At 50.2% G+C, this 20,804-nt stretch overlaps 1 protein-coding gene across 6 annotated transcripts in view; it reads right to left on the bottom strand.

Moving 5' to 3' along the window:
- The window catches only part of NRP2 (neuropilin 2), an 89,228-nt gene extending 69,459 nt beyond the window's left edge, over positions 1–19,769 (bottom strand). For 4 of the 6 annotated variants that reach the window (XM_058839453.1, XM_058839455.1, XM_058839454.1 and 1 more), the window contains exons 1-2: positions 19,394–19,769; positions 7,576–7,753 (exon numbers count right to left, since the gene is read on the bottom strand). In XM_058839453.1, coding sequence (XP_058695436.1) covers positions 7,576–7,753; positions 19,394–19,466 — 251 coding nt within the window. In that variant the 5' untranslated portion in view covers positions 19,467–19,769. The remainder of the gene's footprint in view (positions 1–7,575; positions 7,754–19,393) is intronic. The other 2 variants (XM_058839458.1, XM_058839459.1) reach the window with 1 other exon arrangement.
- Positions 19,770–20,804: the final 1,035 nt, after the last annotated feature.

Below are 20,804 nucleotides of genomic sequence, written 5' to 3'. Positions count from 1 at the left end.
GAGACAATCATTACACCTTCCTCCTCGCTGCAAAATAACAATGTAAATGAAACCTCATACCAACACTCACAGGAGAGGAAGGAAGCTGAGCACATGCCTCAAACTCTCGTGCTGCCGGTGGAGCGGGGGGAAGCACTTCTCCTTGTTGGACATCCATCAACAACCCCAGCTCTGAGGTTTCCCTGGAGGTTTCTAACACGTGGAGCACTTCCCATGCAAACACCCTGCATGCAGCATGGTCGCGGCAGGCACGGGGCTGAGAGCAGGGGCTCTCCCACCACCAGTGGATGAGTACTGCCTGTCTCAGGAAAGCAGAACTCCACCTCTAGAGATTCCTCACACCGTGTCTTCTGTACTGCTGCAGGAAGGTGGGGGCAGTCACGTAACACGAGCAGCCACCCTCCTAGTTTCTGTGCCATTTGTAGCAGAATGAAGTCTTTGGCAGAGGATTTCTGCTGTCAGACCTCGCTGCTTCAGGCTCTGCTTCTAGGAATTCATTAAACAATAGTATCTCCATGTCTGACCCAGTGTTACTTTAAAACCACACCATACTACCGTACTGTGACTGCTCACTAAGGCTGGATGTAGAGCTCAAGAATTCCTTGGGATTAGCAGTGGGGTGGGGTGAAAAACCAACAGAAAAACCCTAGGTTATTCACTCTTTCTCATGATCTACTGATCTACTCACTAAGCCAGCATAAGGAAGGCTTTCAATGGTGTGCTTGAACTGATATATCAAAGACAGTTGCTTAAAACATCCTAGCTGTGATTAGTGGACCATGACTGCTATTAACTTATAAGGAATTCCAGGATCACCAGACTGTGGTTTGCAACATGTTATTACGTTGCCATTCAACGGTGGTGTGCAGTTGCTCGAGTTAAAGGAAACAGAGAACTTGCCTCAGACTAAAACCTAACCTCCCCCAGTTCCTTCAAATATGTTCTATGCTGAGTTCTGGCCAAAAGCAACCACAAATTTCTTCTGTTTTCAGTCTGCTCTTTGCAGTCTGTTCTTTTTATTTTGCATTCATATTTAATTGCAGAATTCTCACCCAGCCAGAAAAGACTGAAAATGGACTGGTCGTCTTCTGCTGCACTCTGACCTACTCCTGTGTGATGCTGCTGCTCAGCAACCTTTGGAAAGGAGTGTGCTTTGCACTGTTGCTATCTAGATTGTGTTTTATGCCTGCAGATGTCCAGAGATTCTTTTCTTTATAACACAGGGAATTTTGAGTGATTCACCAAGGCAGGAACAGTAAATCAATAGCAGGGAAGGGGAAGAGCCCAAATCTCACAACTCCCAGAAATTAAATTTGCTGGGGAGTCTGCCAGTCCCCTGTTAGAGCCTGACAATAGGGATTATATCCATTAAAAAGGCTGCAAGTAGCTAAGTCAAACAGTTGCTCATTAAAAGGCTAAACTAGCTCCTATATAAATCAAGGTAGAATCTTGCATTTCTTTTACTGGGCTTCGCATCTAGTCCTTAGGGAAAAAATAGGATAATTTTTTATATCATCATTCTAGCACCCTCCCCTTTCGTTCACTAAACCTAACTCCTGCATCCAGACAACAAACCCATGATGTAGAAGAGCATTGCTAAGCCCACTGGACAACACAAAAATATGACTAAGACTCATAGTCCCTCAGACATTTATTTAGGCTCCTGAGACCAGTTTGGGGTGAGGCTCTGAGATGGGTGTCATCTGGTGTCACATCGTGGGCTGGAGCTCAGTTGCAAAGATAGTCAAGGGCCTCAGGCTCTGCTGAAAGCAGGAGCACCTCAACACTGTGGTTATCAGGCATTCCAGTGGGATTGCTCCACTCCTATCTTACAGCATCTGCACTGAGCAGGGTCTGCAAAGATGCGAGGGATTTAGAGCTGGAATGTAGTTTACAGTGCTTGCTCAAAAAAGGCACATGTTTCTGACACTTTTAGCTGAATTCTGAACCGACTTAATCAGGAGTCACCACAGCCAGCCCTGTGCCTGCTCCCTCTCCAGCTGCTTTGGGATCCTGTTCCTTCCCTTGCTGGACAGAGAGGCTGACTAAGAAGTGACTACACCACCACCACTACCAGTTCCTCCTCAACAGCAGGAAGGAGGGGGAGAGGTCTCTGTCTCTAACCCTATTGTTCCCAGTGTCACCAGCTGGCCCTCAATTTGTCATCGTGCCAACAGGAAACAAGGTGCAAAATGAGATCTGACTCCTATGCACCGGATGTTAGTGAGCTGGCGGGTCATGGGAGACCCCCTGAGAGTGTACTTGGGACCACCACCTTCTGCAGAGCCTGGACTGGGGCTGTCCCTCCAGGGAAAGGCTCTGGGGCATAGAGAAGCACAGCACAGAGCAAGCAGAGATGGGAGGCAGACAGGAGGGATGTGAACAACCTGGAGCTGTTAGCTCATGTGGCTGGTCTCACCGTCACAGCTAACTCATTCATTGATGTTCCATTTCGGAAAATGACCTGGGCTCGATGGGAATTATGAACCATACAGCGGATGCTGGATGGAGTTAAAAAACAGTGGAAGCTCAGTTGAAGACAAGTTGAGCTGCAGTGTCATGTTACCCAGACTGAATTATTTCCTGTACGTTAGAAATGTTGCTTCTGGCTACCCATGCCACAAACGTATGAGCAAGCAAATGCCTTCCTTAACATCTCATCTTTGACTTCCTCTCACTGCAAAGTTAAAGCTTGACTCCCCCAGTGCCTCAGGAGATGCAGCCACTTTCCCTCTCATCCTATCAAAGAACCCCTCCAACTCCTGGCATTCTCTAGTGCTCCAAATGTATTTCTTTTCTAAGCATTTTGCCAATCACAAGATGAACTGCATTGTTTCTAAAATGTTTACTAATAAGCTAATTATGCATACTTTTCAAAGCATTTACTAATTAGCTGTCCATGATTGCTGCCTTGTCTACTCTTAACCTTCACTGATGGAAGGATGGCTTCTCACAATTTTATGCTCTTGTTTGAAGAAGATGGCAAGAGAGGCAGGCTGAATGCTGCAGCCCACAGCTGCCTGGCTGGCTGTGGGTACTGGGTTTGGATGCAGCTCTCCTTGCCACCTCAGCTCAAAGAAATTTGAGCCAGTGTCTCTGTGGCTCTCTAGGAAGAATGCAGAGCTGTTTTGTTCCAGTGCCCAGCTGTTTGGACACTCAGGAGATGGCCATGCTGCACTGGCTGTCCAAGCCACATGTGTCACCCTTTGTGCTGTGGCATGGGAACAGCAGCACGTTGCTGTCAGTGTCCCCTGGCCAGCAGTGCTCTGTGAGATGGGTGCTAGGAGCATGCCATCTCCCTGGCCAAATCTTGGTTCCCTCTGCTCTTCAGGCTGGGAGCAGACGTGTCTCCTCCTGCCATGCCTGCCCTGTATCCAGCACACATCAGGATGCTGTGTTTGATTCAACTCCTTTGGCACCATTATGGAATTTAGGAGGTTACATGACCAGTGCATAAATTTCCTCATGATAGTGGCCGTGGTTCCTTTTTCTTGAAATCTTCTGGGCTTGACAGTGGGACCCAAAGTCAGAAGGAAAGCCTGACTGCAGCCCATTTCCAGTTTGTCATCTCCAGCCTATTTTGGGAGTCCCTGGCCTCTGTCTCCAGAAACCTTCGCCAGCATTTGGCATGAGCCACCAGAGGGGGCTGCGAGCCACGGCAGCGGTCCCCCAACTCCTTCCCAGGCAGGGATCCCACCGACTGCAAACCAGTTCCAGCTTGTGTTGGAAATGGCTGCAGAAAAATCCACTGGGCATGGCCTGACTACCAGTCGGGCTTTTTAAAACACTGTTCCTCTGGAGCAGATGTTATGACTCAGCTGGAAGGTCTTCTGCTGGCAGAGGAAGCAGGAGCATGTCCACTGCAGCCTGGAGGGAGTGTGCCTCTGCTGCATGTGGAGCCCCAGCCTAACCCTCTGGTAGGATCCGCTGAGTGTGGCTGGGGGGGCAGAGTCAGTAGCCAAATGCAGGAGGGAGCTTTTAGTGGTCGAAAGAGAAGACCAGCAGCAGGAAGGGGGGACAAACGGAAAAGGCAGTTGGTCATAAATGCAATGACTCACAAATAGCTGAGGTTTTGGACTTGGATTTTCCAAGCAAGCAGTGCAGACAGAACAGCAAAATGGCAATTAAGGAGTGGACAGCTCAGCTACATGACTGCAAAAACCAGGAGACAGCTGTCTCTGTTGCCCACCTATTGCAAATGGTTCAGGTCACTCCCGGGATTCCAAATAAACTCCAGCATGCACAAGACACAAGACTGCCCAGCAACCCCTATACCACACAGGAGTGGAAACATTGCACCACAGCAGCAGCCTGCTCTTTTCTACTGGGTGCCACTTCCCTATTCATTGAACAGATTCCAGTGCCATGGGGTGCAGTACCTGCGCTAGAGCTGCACTCGCAGCACAGAGGGGAACAAACAGCCAGGCACTAGGATGATCATTTCCAAATACTTCGGCAGATCTTTTATCACAGCATCAAACTTCCCTTTTGGCTCTGTCATTACTGCTGTGGCCCCACAGCTGCAGGACAGCATCAACAATGGCCCGGAGCCCCATACTCCCTCCCTGTCACAGCATGCCCACCCTCCCTGCCACAGGGATCCCTGCTGGTGCACAACAGTCACAACAGCAGGAGGAGGCCAATTATCTTAACCTAGCGCGCTGCCAAAGCAAGACACTTCCTCGGAGCACATACACAGCACTCAGAGAGAGATGTTCTGGGGCTTCAACTACACCAAATTACGCCTTTCATGGTGGTGGTGATAGAGTGCAGTTACTTTGCAATGCAGCTGGACACAGCTGAAAAATAAAAGCCCAGATGTGCCTCCAGAAAACAATAGCAACAAGCAGCACTGAGCAGCCACCTCTGGCTGCCACCTTGGGCATCCATCCCTGGCTGATGCTTCCACCCTCCAGGCTGCCAAAGCCGTTCTCGGCAGCCAGCTCTTGCTCTGGCATCTAGGCAACACCAAGTTCGTAGGCCCCTTCTGGCCAGCTGCTGGCCATGGGGAAATCCCTGACCTTTCTTCAGAGGTCCCCAGGGTGCCAGGCACCGTACAAAACACAGGAGGAAATGCCTCCTGTCCCAAAAGGAAATCTGAAGCAGATACAAGAAAGGCCAGAAGAAACAGAGTAAAACTAAAAAGACTTTTGGAGGCATTTTTGTAGGCTTTTGAATGGGTTTTAGGAATGTAAATGTTATGCTTTATGAGGGAGAAACTTTAGCCTAATAAGGTAAAATGAAATGTTGAAAGAAGCAACAGAGGAAGGGGTTATGGTGTTTCCCTCTGGCAGCTGGAAACTGGCCCCACTGTTGCTCCAATAGCTGCCAGGTAGCAACAGCAGAGCAGGGACCTTGTCTGCCCAGAGATCGAGCTCCATGGGTCCATCTGCTTGTCACCTTGATGTGAATGTGCTCTTTATTAATGATGAGATGTCAAAAGGAGAGCTCTGCCCTGAGACTGTCTTTGATGCTGATTCCCTGTTCCTGTTAAGGTTCACACCTGCAGCTGCAATGAGGTCTTGGTTTCTTCATAAAAACCCCTCTGATACTCAGATGAGATTTATCACCAGATAGTCACCTATTATTAATGTATTGTAATGTAAGTATTAATGCTCAAGCTTTACACAGTATCCGTATTTGCCTCCTTCTGGTCGGTCACTTAAAAAAATCTAACTCCTATCCATTTCTTTCAGGCCATGTTTATCATGCACTGTTTCCATTGCTCTGTTACACTTCCTATCAAGCACTGTCCATGAAGCTCTTTCAAATCCACTCCTATTTAGTGCTGGCTTGAGGGAGCAGGCACCCTAAGTCAGCTTGGCCCTCAGCTCACAGCTGTGGCCAGCAGAAGCTCAAGTGCACAGTGGATAAATCGTATTTCACTTTAATAAAGGTTCCCTTGTGCACCTACACACAGAAAAAGCAATAATGAGACCACACAGCAGCCACTCAGAAGATTGCCACAGTAAAGCAGAAAGCAGCAAAGGGGTAACCAACATCCCCAGTGCTCAGGCAGTCCTGCTGCACACATCACCTGAAGTTTGGGACCAGACAACGCTATGTCACAGGCAGTAAAACACAGCAAAACTTGCACAAGATGCTCAGAGCTAAAACTGACGTCTTCCTACGGGTGGAGCCTGGTGCCCATGGAGATTTCCAGCTCTCTGACCAACTTGCCTGACACATTGAAGAGGCAGAAGCTGGAGTCCCTCCTGCCCAGTTTGATCCCTGCCCTGCACACAACACTGTCCTGACCAACACATATGGCATACTCCTCAGACTGCAAATATGGGCCTGTACAGCTTTTATTACTGTGAATTTGGGAGAACTGCATCAGCTATGAGGAGGCTGTGCAGTTCAGCCTATGCAAGCACCAATAAAATCTGATAGCAACTTCTCCATCCACTGCAAGTTCTTGTTGTGTTCATCTATGCCCACATTAAGCCTTTCTGTACCTTCTCCCTTCTTTATACACAGGCCTGATCCTGCTAAACACCTTGCACACACAGTGACTTCAGGGAGAGTTCATGGTGTTCAAAGCCTTATTAGCCCAGGCTTTATCTGTAGGGGGTGACAAGATCCCCAATGACATCAATCAGCACACCTTCATTAGAGTTAGAGGAGCTATGCTGATTTATGATAGCTGAGGATCCAGCTCTGCACTTCATAACCTTCAGTACATCATCAAACCCATGCTGAATTCTTTGTTCTCCGCAGGACTGATTCTGCAGCCCCATAAATGCTTTCCCTGTTCCTTTGTCCTTTTTTACAAACAGAATTTCCCTCTCCATATGCAACCCCCTTTTAATCAACAGGACCAGTGTATCTAGCAGGACTGCTATGTCAGGCCTGTTTTAGGAGACCCCAAGCTCCTTCACACTCAGGCATCCTTGTAGCTGGCTGTGGATTCCAGATTAAATCCACAGGTTTATAGGTCTGCTGAGACCATGTTATTAACTCAGCCTTTTATGGTGCCCTTTGATGCCATTAATTATTCTTTACTAGTTGTTAATTGTTTTTCCCAGACATCTAGTTTCTGGGCCCTTTCTTAGAAGGGAAAAAAACAAACAAAACCACCCTCCCCTCCAGTTTACCAAACATAGCAGAAAAACAAACAGCTCAGACCACCACACCTCCAGCCTCACATGGCCCACACCTGTGTCTGCAGCCACAGGGCTCTCAGCCATGACTCTGCCTAGTTACACACCAGGAAATTGCTCTGCTCTCCCAGCATGGTTTGAAAGAACAGCGAGGCAACCTTGACACAGAAAAACAAGTGGCCTTTTAACCAAAGTCAAGCTCAGGTTGAAAGACAGTTTGGTCTTGCTTTCACAGGCGATGTCAGACCAAGAACTACAGGTTCATTGCAGAGTAGGCTCATCCCATGTGTCCAAAGCAGCATCTTACAACCTCACAGGCAACTCTTGCTCCTTAAAGGCAAGGAGATGCAGCACTGTGGGGGCTCAGGGTGGTGCTTAATTTCAAGTGCAAGGAAGCATGAGACCCATACAACTAGGCAAAAGCAGGAAGAGGAGGTAACTATGTACTAGAGAGAAGGAGGAAGGCTCTTACTTGCAGTCATGTTTTTCGATTTCGAAGTGAGGGTTGAAGTTGAGGATAATCTTCTGGTTGGATTCAGGGGCGTAGATGACCCATTCACAGTTCTGGTGGGAGGGGTAGTCATTGGGGTAGCCTGGCGAGGTGATGTACCCAGCATCCTTGGAGTTCAGGCGACCCCCGCATGGCTGAGCTGCAGAGACACAGAAGTGAACAAGGCATTGAAACATGTTCTGGGCATCAGGTGTGCACAGCAGGTCTCCCTGGGCCACTGATAGGGGTGGTCTGATAAAGACCATTCTCCAGGCCACTGACATCCCTTCAGTATTCCACTATTGATATTAATCTCTGGGCAAGGAGAATTATTCTGCAGAACAAACATACTCCTCTCCCCTCCACCTCCTGCCACACTTACATACCACATTTCACACAGACCAGAAAAGAGAAATGAATGCTCTTGCCAAGGCAATTACAGAGCCATAAAGTAAGAGACAGATTGATATCAGATCATCTGGAGCTGCCTCATTTTATCCCTTCTTTTGCCTCCTTTGCAAGCTGCTCTGTGTCAGTCTCCCACAGCTGCCTCAGGAGACACCAGAACTTGGACACTACAGATTCAATCCATCTGCAGGAGGGCAGAAAGCTGTTCTGTTTCCAGGGAAGGAAACTGAGGCATGTCAGGGATGCTGGTGAACCCAGGCCCACCCACACTGTGTGGCAGAGCTAAAGACAGCACCCGCCCATCCTGGCCCCAGCCTGCAGCCCCATGAAAACCTCTCTGTTTGCTGTGCTCTCCGTCCCCAGCCTGCCTGCCCCAGCAAACAAGTCTCAGCAGACCTGTGAGCTAACCCATCCACTGGAGCTGCAGACACAGACAATCAGCAGTGGTGGTTTTGTGGGACTAGCCCACAAATGGCTGGCAGTGGCTGCGCGGTAAACAGAGGAAGCTCTCACAGCTTTGGGCTAGAACAGGCCCTAGAGGGTGATTTCATAATCAAAAAAACATTTAATCTCATGAATGCTGCAAATCAAATTTATTATTGCATTATTTGCTGGGAGGAAAATCTGCATCATGGGGTCACTTGATAATGCACTACAAATCTCAAAGTCCTTTCTGCATGGAGCCCCCATTGTGTGTCCTGCCACCCCCTTGTGTCAGCACCCAGGCCCATAGGCTGCAACAGCTGCCCTCAGAAGACAGCATTGCCTCTACATACCCAGCAAAACACCCAAAACCCACCAAAATGGGCAAAACCCAACAAAACCCTAAGTCCTTCCATAGGGCAGGCTGGCAGGCATACGGGGTGACCCTGGTCCCACATTGTGGAAAGTCCTCTCCCTGAAACAAGAATGGGGTACGGTGTGGGATGCAAACCCTCATGGGATGACCCCACTGTCAGGTTATCCCCACAACGCTGGAGGACCCTGGGCATGCCAGTGGGTTTTCCCAAGGCCCACATGTGCACGCCCTGAGATGGGGGCTGTGGCACATCCCACACTCTCGAGGGAGCCAAGGCACAGAGAAGCATCACCCTTGATACAGGAGGGTAACCACACATCCCAGCAGCTCCATGAGCAAAGGTGTGTTCCAGTGTTTCCTGCTGCCTTGGTCCTGAGGGATGTTCCTCTCCCTCTGCAGCAGCACTCACTGCAAAGCCCCAGGACCACCCAGGAGAAGCAACGCAGTGCTGATTGTGTGGCCTCAGCCCCATGCTGTGGATCTGGCTCTGTTCCTTTGCCATAGGATTTGCCAGGTCCCAGGGGCATCCCCTGCCAGGCTGTCCCAAGTCCACCAGCTCTCGGTAGGGACACCCCAGCCTGTGCTCAAACTGCCCTCTTGCCAGGGCCAAGGCGAGCAGCAGGAGTCCCTCAGCAGTAATGCTTCCTGGGAAAAAAGCACTTTGAATAAACAACCTGCTGCCTGCACGCTGCCTGCAGAAAATGCACGTGTCCTGTGCAAAAACAAGGGGAACAGGAGGGCCCTTCATGGGCCAGCAAGGCTTCCTTTGCTGTGAAAAACACTCAGTTTCCCCCATGTTTTTCATGCCCTCTAACACATTCATTCTTCAAAATAACTTTCTTCGCACACACCCAAAGGCAGATCTGCAGCCTTCCCTTTTTCTTAAAATAATCCTGTAAGTATCCTGAAAAATATGAGGGGAAAAAATGCAGCACTGCCATGAAGAGCTGAGAATACCAAAAAACATCTGGTTTTGTTCCACAGGAGAGATTGCTCAACACACAAACATTTACAAACCTACATTCCTGCACAAATATCTTCTCTCAGGAAGGCATATTTGCCCACACATGTGTTTATGTGGGTTTGGAGAGAGGGAGAGAAAGAGACATTCACGTGAAAAGAAGAAATTCACGGACTTGTTGACATCAATGTACAAATAGACGTGTAATTCACACTTCACTCATGTACGCACTTTCACACCTTCTCATAAAAATTCACACCTCGTTTGCACACATGTCCACCCCCTCCAGCAAAGAAAAATATTCAAGCTGCAGATTATTTTTCTTGGAAAGGGCAAAGTCTCAAAACAATGAAAATACAGTCAATCCTTCCACACCTCGTGATTCCCTCCCCGTCTCTCCAGCTTTCACACACATGCTACCCGCTAGGCTGATACCACCAACATCACCCACCACTCAGAAGCTGCTAGCCCCTTACTCATGCTGGATAAAGTGAGCCCTTGCAACTCAACCAGTTGGAGGGGAACTGTCATGTCAGCAGAGGTGTCAGCCTCCAGCTTGCTCCAGCTCTTCCCAAACAAATGAACTCAAGAGCAGAAACACAGTTCTACCCTGACCTTGAAATTTTTCCCTTGCCCTGCAAGGCCATCGCAGTTCAGTGGGACTGAGCTGAGGAAAACCCGTAGGTTTGAGCCTAATTTCAGGTCAGCTTGGTGCCCAGATTAGACTGTTGGTGCCAGTGAGGACAGCCAGAGTGAGAGGGGCTGGAGCCCAGCTCTGTGCAGCTGAGGTCTCTCCAGCAAAACAGGACAAGCAGGGGAACCCCCTGAGTAAACAAGAGCACCAGCCCCATCCCTCAGGTGTTATATCAGCAGAAAAATTTCACCATCTTCCTGGAGTAGTGAAAGTCTCCCACCTGCAGGAAAATTTATCTGTGTCTCTTAGAGAAACACATTTTGTCCCTTCATTCATTCCTGCCCAAGAAGGTCCACAGAAATGAAGGGAGCTACTTCAGTAGCGCTGCCTTGCCCACAGGTGGGCAATAGCACACAAGGAACTTGAGGCTTCTTAGAGTTATCTGAAGAGGCAAGATTACTTTAACATCTCTGTAATTCTTCCATTGGGCTTTTCCCCTTTTGACTCACAGGTATCTAGCAGGTGAGTGCCTGCAATGAGAACCAAAAAAATCTATCACCAAGCCCACTGATGGGCAAAGGGTTTGACTCAGCAGTCATGCCAAACAATGTCTTTCTGTATAACATATGGCCTGCTATGTATACAGTAGAGGCTTAAGCTTCTATGTAAATGGATTCTTACAAACTGATGCAATGCATCCATGCAAAAGAAAAAAAAAAAAAAGGTTAGTGGCATGGCTACTGCTCAGTCTGTATGCATTGGAAGCAAGACGTGTTCCATAGCTAATGGGCTTCAGCAGCTTTTGCCAGCCCTGAATTCACTTAATAAAATTAAAATTAAATTCTGAAGTACAAGCCAAGTCTGCCAGGTGCGTGGGACATCCCGTTGCTCAGTAAGCAAAATGCAGGCGTTGAAAGCAAACTGCTGGGGCCCCTGCCAGTCCACACGGTAGGGGGGCCAGTGGAGTGCTGCGCCAACAACAAAGCCACAGGAGAGCAGCAGGGCTCCTCAAGGGAGGCTAGGGAGGTCAATACTCCATGGCAGCGTTGGAGTAACTATGGTCAGGTTGGGAAATCTGCAGACCCCCCTTTTCATTATGGCTCACCATAACATAAATTATCCCTGCAACCTCCTCCATGTAGAGCCACCCCAACAGGGGAACAATACCAGAGGATGACAACCAAGCCACAGGGGTGGGAAAAGAAGATCTGGAGAAGGTCATGAGGTGCAAAATCCTGCAAATGCTGCACTGTACAGTGCACAGCTCCAAAGTTTCCCATGGATATGGGTATCAGCAGCTGAGCTCCTCACCCTTTACATGGGGCAGACACCTCTTTCTCTGCCCTGACCTGCTGGAGACACCCAGGCTGACAAAGTCTCCTCCTGCCTCCCCCAGGCCACAATAAGCAATCATCACTCAGAGGACCCAAAAATAACAGCCAGGCCCTAGGAACCTTCACCCACACCTGGGGTTTTTCAGCTCTGCAGCTCATCAGGCACATGGTGAAACCTTAGGCCAGGAGCAGGGCATTCTCCTACTTGAATTTCCTGCCGATTAAAGCCCTCTGGATTTCCCTCACCCCAGGAGAGCAGGGCTCACTGTTGTTGTTGGACCTTCCACACAGAAACTAAAGCCAACTCTGCCTGTAACAGAAATAATCATCACCAGAGAGGCCCATTTCACAACAAACATACATACTACAGCCTCTCAGAGCTTGTAGTGTCCGGCAAAAAACTACCACTTTTTGGGTAGTTTACTTTTGGGATATCATTCAGGGCTGCACACAAAAATTAGGGTGTTGTGGATGCCTTAGAAGCAGCAGCAGCATCACTGTCTCTGCTACTTGAAAAGAGCAGCCTTTGAGGACAGCAAAGGAGCAAGAGAGAGAGATGTGGGCATTCCACAGCAGGCAGATGCCTAGCCTTGTCACTTCTCTTCCTGGCATGAGGCCCTCCAGCCCAACTTCACACTCTCATTCAACCAGTACAGAAGATTTCCATGTCCCAGGATGCAGTGCTGGGCAGAGGAGATTTGCCCTTCCAACCCTCTGGTGGCACAGCAAAATACAGGTGCTGGCATACATGACCCACTTCTCTCAGAGCTGCTGAACTTGGTTTGAGCCCTTGTGCAAGAAACCCATATTTCAGTTCTGTTAATCACACAGCTCTTCAAAGATCACAGTTTTTCAAGGTCCATGCATGTCCAAGCACTTTGCCAAACCCTGGTATGGAGGAGACAAACAGATCTCTTCTGCCAAGGATTCATTACCATTAATGCTCATCCTGCCTCATTCCCTGAGCTCTGACCCTGGCTGGACACAGCTGGCATGGCAGGGACTCTCAGCCCAAAGCACACGGCACAACTTTTGCAGGAGGCAGGAACACAAATATGAACCCTTGGACTTAAATCATACAGTTTAACCATTGGCCAAGGAGAGAGACATAGTGCAGAGGAAGCTAACAAGATTAGATGTTTTATCCCCAGTAGCATAGATCATTTTAGCAGAAGCCTGTTTGCTTTGGATTGCAAGATAAAGCTTCAAAGGCTTCCTGAACAAATTAATGGACAAACACACCCAAACAATACAAGGCTCTTACATGCACATTTCATTCCGGAGCACTACCCACATCCACATCTTGAGATTTCACACAATCACGGAGAGTCCCCTGAACATTTCATTGAGGACTTTTACCAGTTTCACTGAAATTTCATTTAAAAGTAGAAACACAGGGAAGTAGAATTTAAAGACTGCTTTTGTGATTTGAACTAGGATTTTGTTCAATTCAAAGTGTCTCAAGCCTGTCATGAGACAAGCTCATAAAACACTGTCTGGGCTTAAGCAAGAAAGGAACTTGCCAATCCATCAGTTGAGGAATGCAGCCATTTGACTGCTTCCTAAGGCAACTGGGAAGGGATGCAATATATTCATTTTATAGCACTGGACAGCAGTGAAAGGGGAACACCGGAAAGCTCAGCAAATGGAACATTTTAGCTGTGAGCCTTTTGCAAAAAGAGATCATTTCAAATTATTTTTAAATAAGAAGGGAATATTGGAGGGAAGAAGAGATGGAAGGAGATCTGGAGACTTCTGATACCTGCACTTTTTTTCCCCCATGTTAATCCACAAAAGAATTAAGTAGAAACCTTGAAATAGAGACCTACTCAAGCTTCACCATGGAAAATGAGAGGGCCAAATCCTGCATGCAAATCCAGCAAATTTGCTTTGAAATCACTGGAGTTCAGCTGATTTCTACCCCTGGGGTTCTGCATATCCACCTTCCAGGGGCTGACATCACTTCGTACCACTTGAGCCAGTGACAACCTTGACTTTTAAATGCCCATCCTGTCCAACCCTTCTCCTATATTTTTGATGAGATTTTATATCCTGTTTATCCCAAATTTACTAACTTTATTATTTGTCATCTTAGAGGCAAATGCAATCCCAGTAGGGTAACCAACTTAATAGTGTTAGCCTTTCTGTAGATATGTGTATGCACAATTCTCCCAGCTTGCCTGCAAATGTAATCTGTGGGTCTGGAATTATGACTTCTGGCTGCTCCAGGAATCGTCCCAGAGAGCATGCGAGTGTGTGCATACACTTGCAAGGGAGGCAGATAACTGCATTTTGAACTTTGAGAAATCATGCTGCCTCTCAGTTAGGCTCCCAAGGGCTTGAAATCTCATGGAAACACACTGCCATCTCCCAGGAATAGGTGGAAGCTTTAGGAGACCCTCAAGCTGCAGGTCAGGCAGTTTCTGAGTAAAACTCCCCAGTACTGTAGGCAGGGACAGATTTGTGGAAGCTTGAATCCTCCTGCATGGCAGCCTGCCACCCTACCTATAGGCTATGAGGGAAAAATACGATGGTGAAAATTTGCTGAGCCACCCCCATTGATGCTGTCAATAACAAACTCGTTCAAGGGCCATGAAGACAAGAGACATTTCTAGTTGCACACATGGAAAAAAGATTCCCCTAGGATTCCTCTCTAAAGAGCTTCAGGCTTGAAGAAAGGTGTCCAATGCCTCTGAAATCCTAATTAGTATTATTATTATTATTACAAAAATTCCAACATGGAAAAAAAAAAAAGCTTATCTCATCTCTCATCTCCCCCCACACCCTCTCTCAGCTTCCTCACACCTTTTGAACTCATCTGTCAGGGTCCATTCTGAAACTGAATCCTGTTTTCTCCATCAGGCAGTGGCAGTTTACCCCTGCCTCTTCCCACAGCAGCTGGCAGAGCCTCTCAATCTCACAACACCCCTGGCTTGGTCCTCCCTCCCAGGGGCCCTGTTGGAGCCTCAGAGCACAATGCAGTGCCCTGGCAGCAGAGAGCCCCAGGGATGGGATGGGAGGGAAGCAGGCCCCTCCTGAGCCACTCAGAGAGAGCCCCACCACACGTCCCCCATGCACGCTGCCAAGCAGTAGGGACTTCAGACTTTGGTGATAGTGGTGAGGCTCAGCAGCACCTGGATTTGAGCATGCTGTCAAAGTTATTGCACATTCTGGTGAGTGTCTTAAACACATTGTTACCTGCTGAGCACATATTCGGCAGTCAAACAGAAAGAGAGGAAAGCAGCAGCAAGCTCGGGGTGTGCATGAGGGTGAAAGTTGTCAAGAGGCTCTGGGTTTGTGAGGGATGGCTCAGTGAAGGGACGGATGCAGAAGTGTGCATGTGTGGCAGCAGCAAGGCAGTCCCCCATGACTGGTGTGGCTCTGTGTGTAAGAGGAAAGGTAGAGAGAGATCTGTGTGCTTGTGAAGAGAGAGGAGGAACCAGGGAGATTATAAGTGTGTGTATATGTCAACATGCACAAGGGGTTTTCCTCCTTCCTCTTTCTGCATGCATCCCTTTAAAAAAAGGGGGTTCAAAGGAGCCTTTCAATAAAACGTAAGCAGAATAAAAGGACAGCATCCTTTGGGCTTCACCATCTTCCTAGAAGGGGCATAGAAAAGGGCAAGCATTGAAGCCCTACACAGACAGCACTTCACAGCTTTGGGTGACCCACCAGAACAGCTGGGCAGATGTCTTGCCTTTGTCTCAAATGCACAGGGAGAAATGAAGGCAGGTTTCAAAGACACAGAGTCCAGTACTTTGGAGCCCATTTTCTTTGATTCATCAAGTATGAAGAGAGGGGAAGAAGCAGTCAGACGGAAAGTCCTTACAGCTATCCACCCCTGCAAGTTATACTTCAGGCTATTTTGCAAGCCAACCTGTTGCTTGCACCCCTTTTCCCAAACTGTTCGGGAAGAGACCACCTCACCAAGGCTGCAGCTGGAGCCCCAGCCTCCCAGCATTACTCTAGCTGTTCTCCCTGATTCACAGGCACCGCTTGCACATAGAAAGGGTTACAGATCCAAGTTGTGATTTCGAGCGTTTGGCCCCGTGCCTGCTGACCTCGTGCTGACAAACCTCTCCTCCGTCCCCGTGTTTGTGTCTTTTCACTGCAAAGGCATCAAGCCTGGCTCAGGATCTGGCCTTCTGAGATTGCGCTTTGGCTCAGGCACGGAGCAGGCTGACCCTTTGATTCTGAGTGTGATTAAACCCATGCTACTGTAGCGCTAAGCTGTGTGCAACACTGTTAGCAACAGCCCTGATTTATGTTGTTGCTAGTATTGCGGTTTCCACCAGGGTGTAGACAGGGATTTCGAAAATAGCCCAGCTACCTCTTTGTCTGTGTGCGTGTATTATAATTAGAAATGTGTCAAAGGGCTGTTACAGAGTGAGGATGGAGCTGGAAACGTTCACACCCCACTTCTGCCCCCACCCCCGTGCTGACACCATCAGCCCCAGCTTGGGTGTGTGCAGGCACATCAGCTCTCCACACTTCCCGGATTAGACAACTGTATTCCCAGGACCCCATGGGGGCACGGTGGTGGTGACTTCACTACACAATGGAGAACAAGTTTAACAGCTTCCAGTTTGCTCTCAGGCTGCTGCAATCTGCCCCCACCACTGTGGCTAAATGACAACTTTTTTTCTATTTCGATTTCAGATAGGATCATGGGTCTCAGATGTAGACAATTTATTTTCCTAGCACAGCTGGTCTGTCAGAGGTCATATAATTTGGCAGCAATCCCAGTGCTTAAAAATTAATTTTTCCTTATTAATACAACTGGGGGTCCCACAGGATAGGATCCCAGCCTTATCTGAACCTGACAGCTTCCTAAACCCCATGAAGGATGCTTTCTCCTCTCAAGCTATCTGCAGTACAAGGCCACCATGTCCTGGTGCCTGGCAGAACTGGAGGTTTCTGCTAGGAAACCAACCCACCCGCCTGCCGGGATGGGACAGGAAGTGTGGCCTTCTCCAGCCCAGGAAAGTGGGGTGCTTTTTCTTTTTAACCTTCTAAAGCCATGCACAAGGTACCAAACACAGAGAAGATACTGGTAAGGAGGAGGGGGCAGGGGGAAGTGGCACAGAAGGGGCAAGGCAGGGAGATGGGAAGTGCCTCCATAGAGCCCTCTGGGACCAATATGCATGTCTATCACTCCAGACACCTCACACCATAATTTTCTGTAGCAGTAAAACTAGGAAAACAAAATGCAGCATCCTAACCTGGGTCAGAGCCCCCCCACCAAGCTTGCATCAGTGGCTTTCAGTGATGCTGTGACAACTATCTGATTCCTAGTCTAAAAAAGCTTTTGTTTCCAGTAGGAGCTGAGTTAACAGCACACGGGCATAAGGCACTACACTCAGTGCTCGTGTGGGTGTGGGGGGGTGTGTGTGTGTGCATGTTTGTATGTGTGGCCGTGCGCTTGCTTGGCAGCAATTTGTTTGGGTCCCCCTCTCCACCTTGCTGCATCTCCTAAGTCACTACTAAAAATAATAGCTTTTAAGTAAACTATTCAGAAGGCTTCAGAGTGAGCTTTGCTCAGAGCTGCATAAACATCATCTGAACGGCTCAGTACTTGGGTCACTCAAATCTGTTACTTTCTTACCTCATTGCTTTTTACGGGAAAATGAAAAACACACAGCCATCCAACCTTCAGATTTATCTTCACGGGTCTCCCACCCACTCTCCTCCATGGTTATCTCAGGGTTTGCTTGGCTACATACAAATTGGCAGCCGCACTGTTTATCTCTTACTGTAGAAATATTGCATGAGGTTTTTTTCCATGTGGATTATCATATTATTGTCTATTAAAAACGTCTCCCCTCTCTACTAACCTCCCTTAGGGAACCTAAAGAGGGACTTCCATAATGGGGGAAGGCTTTCAGATACACCAGACTGAAACATAAATCCATCTACCTCTGGCATGTTTCCCTTACTAGGCTGGCTAATTTACTGGAGCCGAGTGTAGCCTGATCGAGGTTTGCATCGCATTACCCCGTACCTTTGCTCGCTGTGCTGGCAATAAAGTCATTTGACCGGATTTGCAGCCGCACATCATCATCTCGGCAAACCACCGCTGGTATCAGCCACAGAGAGACAACTTCCTTGCTGGTTCCAACACCATGTGATGCTCTGCTTAGCCGGGAAAATCCCGCATTCAAATAAACACTGCTTACAGCGCCTGAATGGCCTGAGAGGAGCGGTTTGCTCACAAACCTCTTCCTAGTTAACAGTCCTGATGCCGAACTCTCTCCAGGGTAGAAGGAGCATGGACACAGACACACACTCGGGCTCAGCGCACCCTCAGGGGCCAGCCTCAGGTTACAGCCCGATCTGCCACGGCACAAAACCTACTCCAGGAGATCAGGCACTGCATCTGCGACAGGGATCATCATCTTGCACTCAGCAAGGGTCTCCCAGGACACTGCCCTTTCTCTCCAACCCATCAAGTACCTATTTGTTTTCCTGCTTGAACAAAAGATGCGATTTTTTTTTTTATCCTTTATAAAGGGATTTATAACCCTTTATTACTGTAAGGAGGGAGGTGATGCCAACCAGCAGCTCAGTGTTCATCGGCAATGTCTGTGCTTCGCACTGCAACAGAGAGGGATTTTCTCAGGCAGCAGAGATTCTCTCACTTCCCTTTTTCAAGGGGAAGCTGGGTGGCCACATAGCTCCGGGGCAGGAGAAGGGAGAACGCACTCTGCCATCATCTAACGCTGCTCGGGTCAGACCGCAGCTCAGGGCCCTGAGCCATGTCCCGAGGCCCCGACTAACGGGAAGGCAAACCCAGAGCTCCGCAGCTGCTGGCTTGGCACTCCCGTCCTGCCAGGCAGCTCCTGAGCCGAGAGAGCACTGGGCGGCATATTCTTTTCCTCCAGAGACTATTCCAGATCGGGACCCTGTCGCCCCCACTAGCGAGACTGAAAGCCAGTGGCCGGGGAACACTGGGCCCAGCCTTAGCCTGCCCCACTCCTGTCCCCATGCCAAGGAAACGCAAAGACGGGTTTCATCCCAGCCCCTCCTGGGTGCTGCTCGGCAGCGAGGAACAGAAAAACACACTCGCGCCCCAATAGTCGCCGCAAGGCCGCCTTGTCCCGGGACAGCCCAGCGTTTGCAAAGTGCGGGCAGGTCCCGTCCCGCACGTACCGCGGGCAGCCTTTCCTGAGGGTGCCGCCGCCGCCGCTAAGCTTCGCCCGCTCCCAGCCCTGCACGGCCCCGGCTGCCTGCTCCCGCCAGATTATTTTAATTTCTCACCTAAAGTTTCCCGAGGTTGCAACCGGCGCGGGGCCGCGGACATTCGGATGCGGGTGTCCGACATGAGTCTGGTCCCTACCGCTTCCCCTCCCTATTCCCCGCAGCTCCCCAAAAAACCAGCACGCAACTTTCCAACGCGGCTCCATCCCCTCGCCTCTTCACGCCGGGCGTTGGGAGCCGCGCGGCTGCGGCCGCTGCGCTCCTTGCCGGGGTGCGCCATCCCCGCCCCGCCGCACGCACGAGCCCCTCCAAAACCCGTGTTGCGAAAGCTGCGTGGCGAGGCCGATCGCTCATGCATTCCCTAAATTTATTCCCACGCAAAGCATCTATGCGTGAGACCGGGACCGCGCCCGGGAGCCCCAAAGTTGGGCGGACGGGGACATCCCTCATCCCTGAGGGCGCCTTACCTGTCTCCGCTGTGCCTCCAGAGCCGGGCAAGCACAACCCTAGAAATCCCCAGGCGAGAAGAAACGTATCCATCCTCCGGAACAAATTTTTAAAAAACCCGAAACCCACAAGACAAGACCCGAGGCTGCGAGGCCGGGCTTCGCCTCCCTACCCCGGGCGCGCCGCGCCCCGTGTGGGCGCCCCACTCGCGACCAGCTCCGGCGGGGCTCGGCGAGGGGCGGCGGCGTTCCCCGCGCCGGGGCTGCGAGGCGGGCGGTGCCGGCGGAGAGCCTCTCCCCTAGGGCGACCCGCGGGGCCGGCGCCTCGGCATCCCCCGGGGCGCGGCGGCAGTGGTGGTGCGGGCTGGGGCGCCGTCTGCGCCTCCTCTCCCTCCCCGCCGGCGCCTCGCAGCCTTTTCAGGCAGGGCGGCATGTGGCTGTCAGCGCCGAGCGCCGGCGCCGCCCCCGCGCCCCCCGCCCGCCCGCGCCCCGCCCCGCGCCCCGCCCGCGGGCAGCGCGGCCGCCCCGCAGCGCGGTCGGGGCAGCGCGGGGCGCGGAGCGGCCCCCGGAGCTGGGCCCGTCCCGGCCGCGCTGCCGTGCCGAGGGTGCCGGCCGGCCCCCGCCCGGGCGCTGACGGCCCCGCAGCGCAGGCAGGAACCAAACCCGATGGAAATAACGGCAAAAGAGTCGGCTGTGCGAAGGGAGACACCCAGAAATTGTCGGATGGGGGAGCATCAGGACAAGGATTGTCCCTGCTCGTGGGCTTCCGCCGCTGCCGGCCGAGACCCAGAAGCGCCGAGACTCGACCAGAGCCGCCTGCCAGAGCGGGGAGCGGCAGCGGGAAGCACACGATGCCTCGCTCCTGGCACCCACGTTGCGGTGCAAAGGCTGCTGCTAGGGACAAACGCAAATCCCCTCCGGGACTGCACCGCAGCTGGCTTCCACGCTCCAAACCCGTTTTCTCTGAGGCGCTCTTTAAAAACACAAACCGAGAGCAGCGTTTACATAGTCATCCTAGCAGTGCTCGTAAAGTTTGTTCGCCTTTGCCCCGTGAGGGTGGGGAGTCTCTACCCGAGCTGGAACTGCTGGGACCGTGCTTTAACTTGTTGCTTATATTTATAGACCACAACAGGCTTAAAAACTGGTATCTGGAAAACTGGGGCTAACTCACACCTCCATCCTCTTTGAGAGGTGAAATTTCAAAGCAAGTGAAATGAGCCCTAAAACCCTGCTCCAAACAAGCTATTTAAAAACAACTCCTTTATGTTGTTGATGAGTCCCTAGATTTTAGATTCCAACTTCCAAATAAACAGTAGACAAAACGATTAAAGCTATGTTATCTCAGTTTTTTTAAGTTGGTAATTAGTGAAGAGATACTGGCATGTGGCAGAAGTGAGATACATCATTGTGTGGGTGAGAGGGAAAGTAAGAA

This window comes from Poecile atricapillus, chromosome 5 (genome assembly GCF_030490865.1).
Source record: "Poecile atricapillus isolate bPoeAtr1 chromosome 5, bPoeAtr1.hap1, whole genome shotgun sequence".
Lineage (NCBI taxonomy): Eukaryota > Metazoa > Chordata > Aves > Passeriformes > Paridae > Poecile > Poecile atricapillus.
This window is presented reverse-complemented; position numbering and strand designations above follow the sequence as displayed.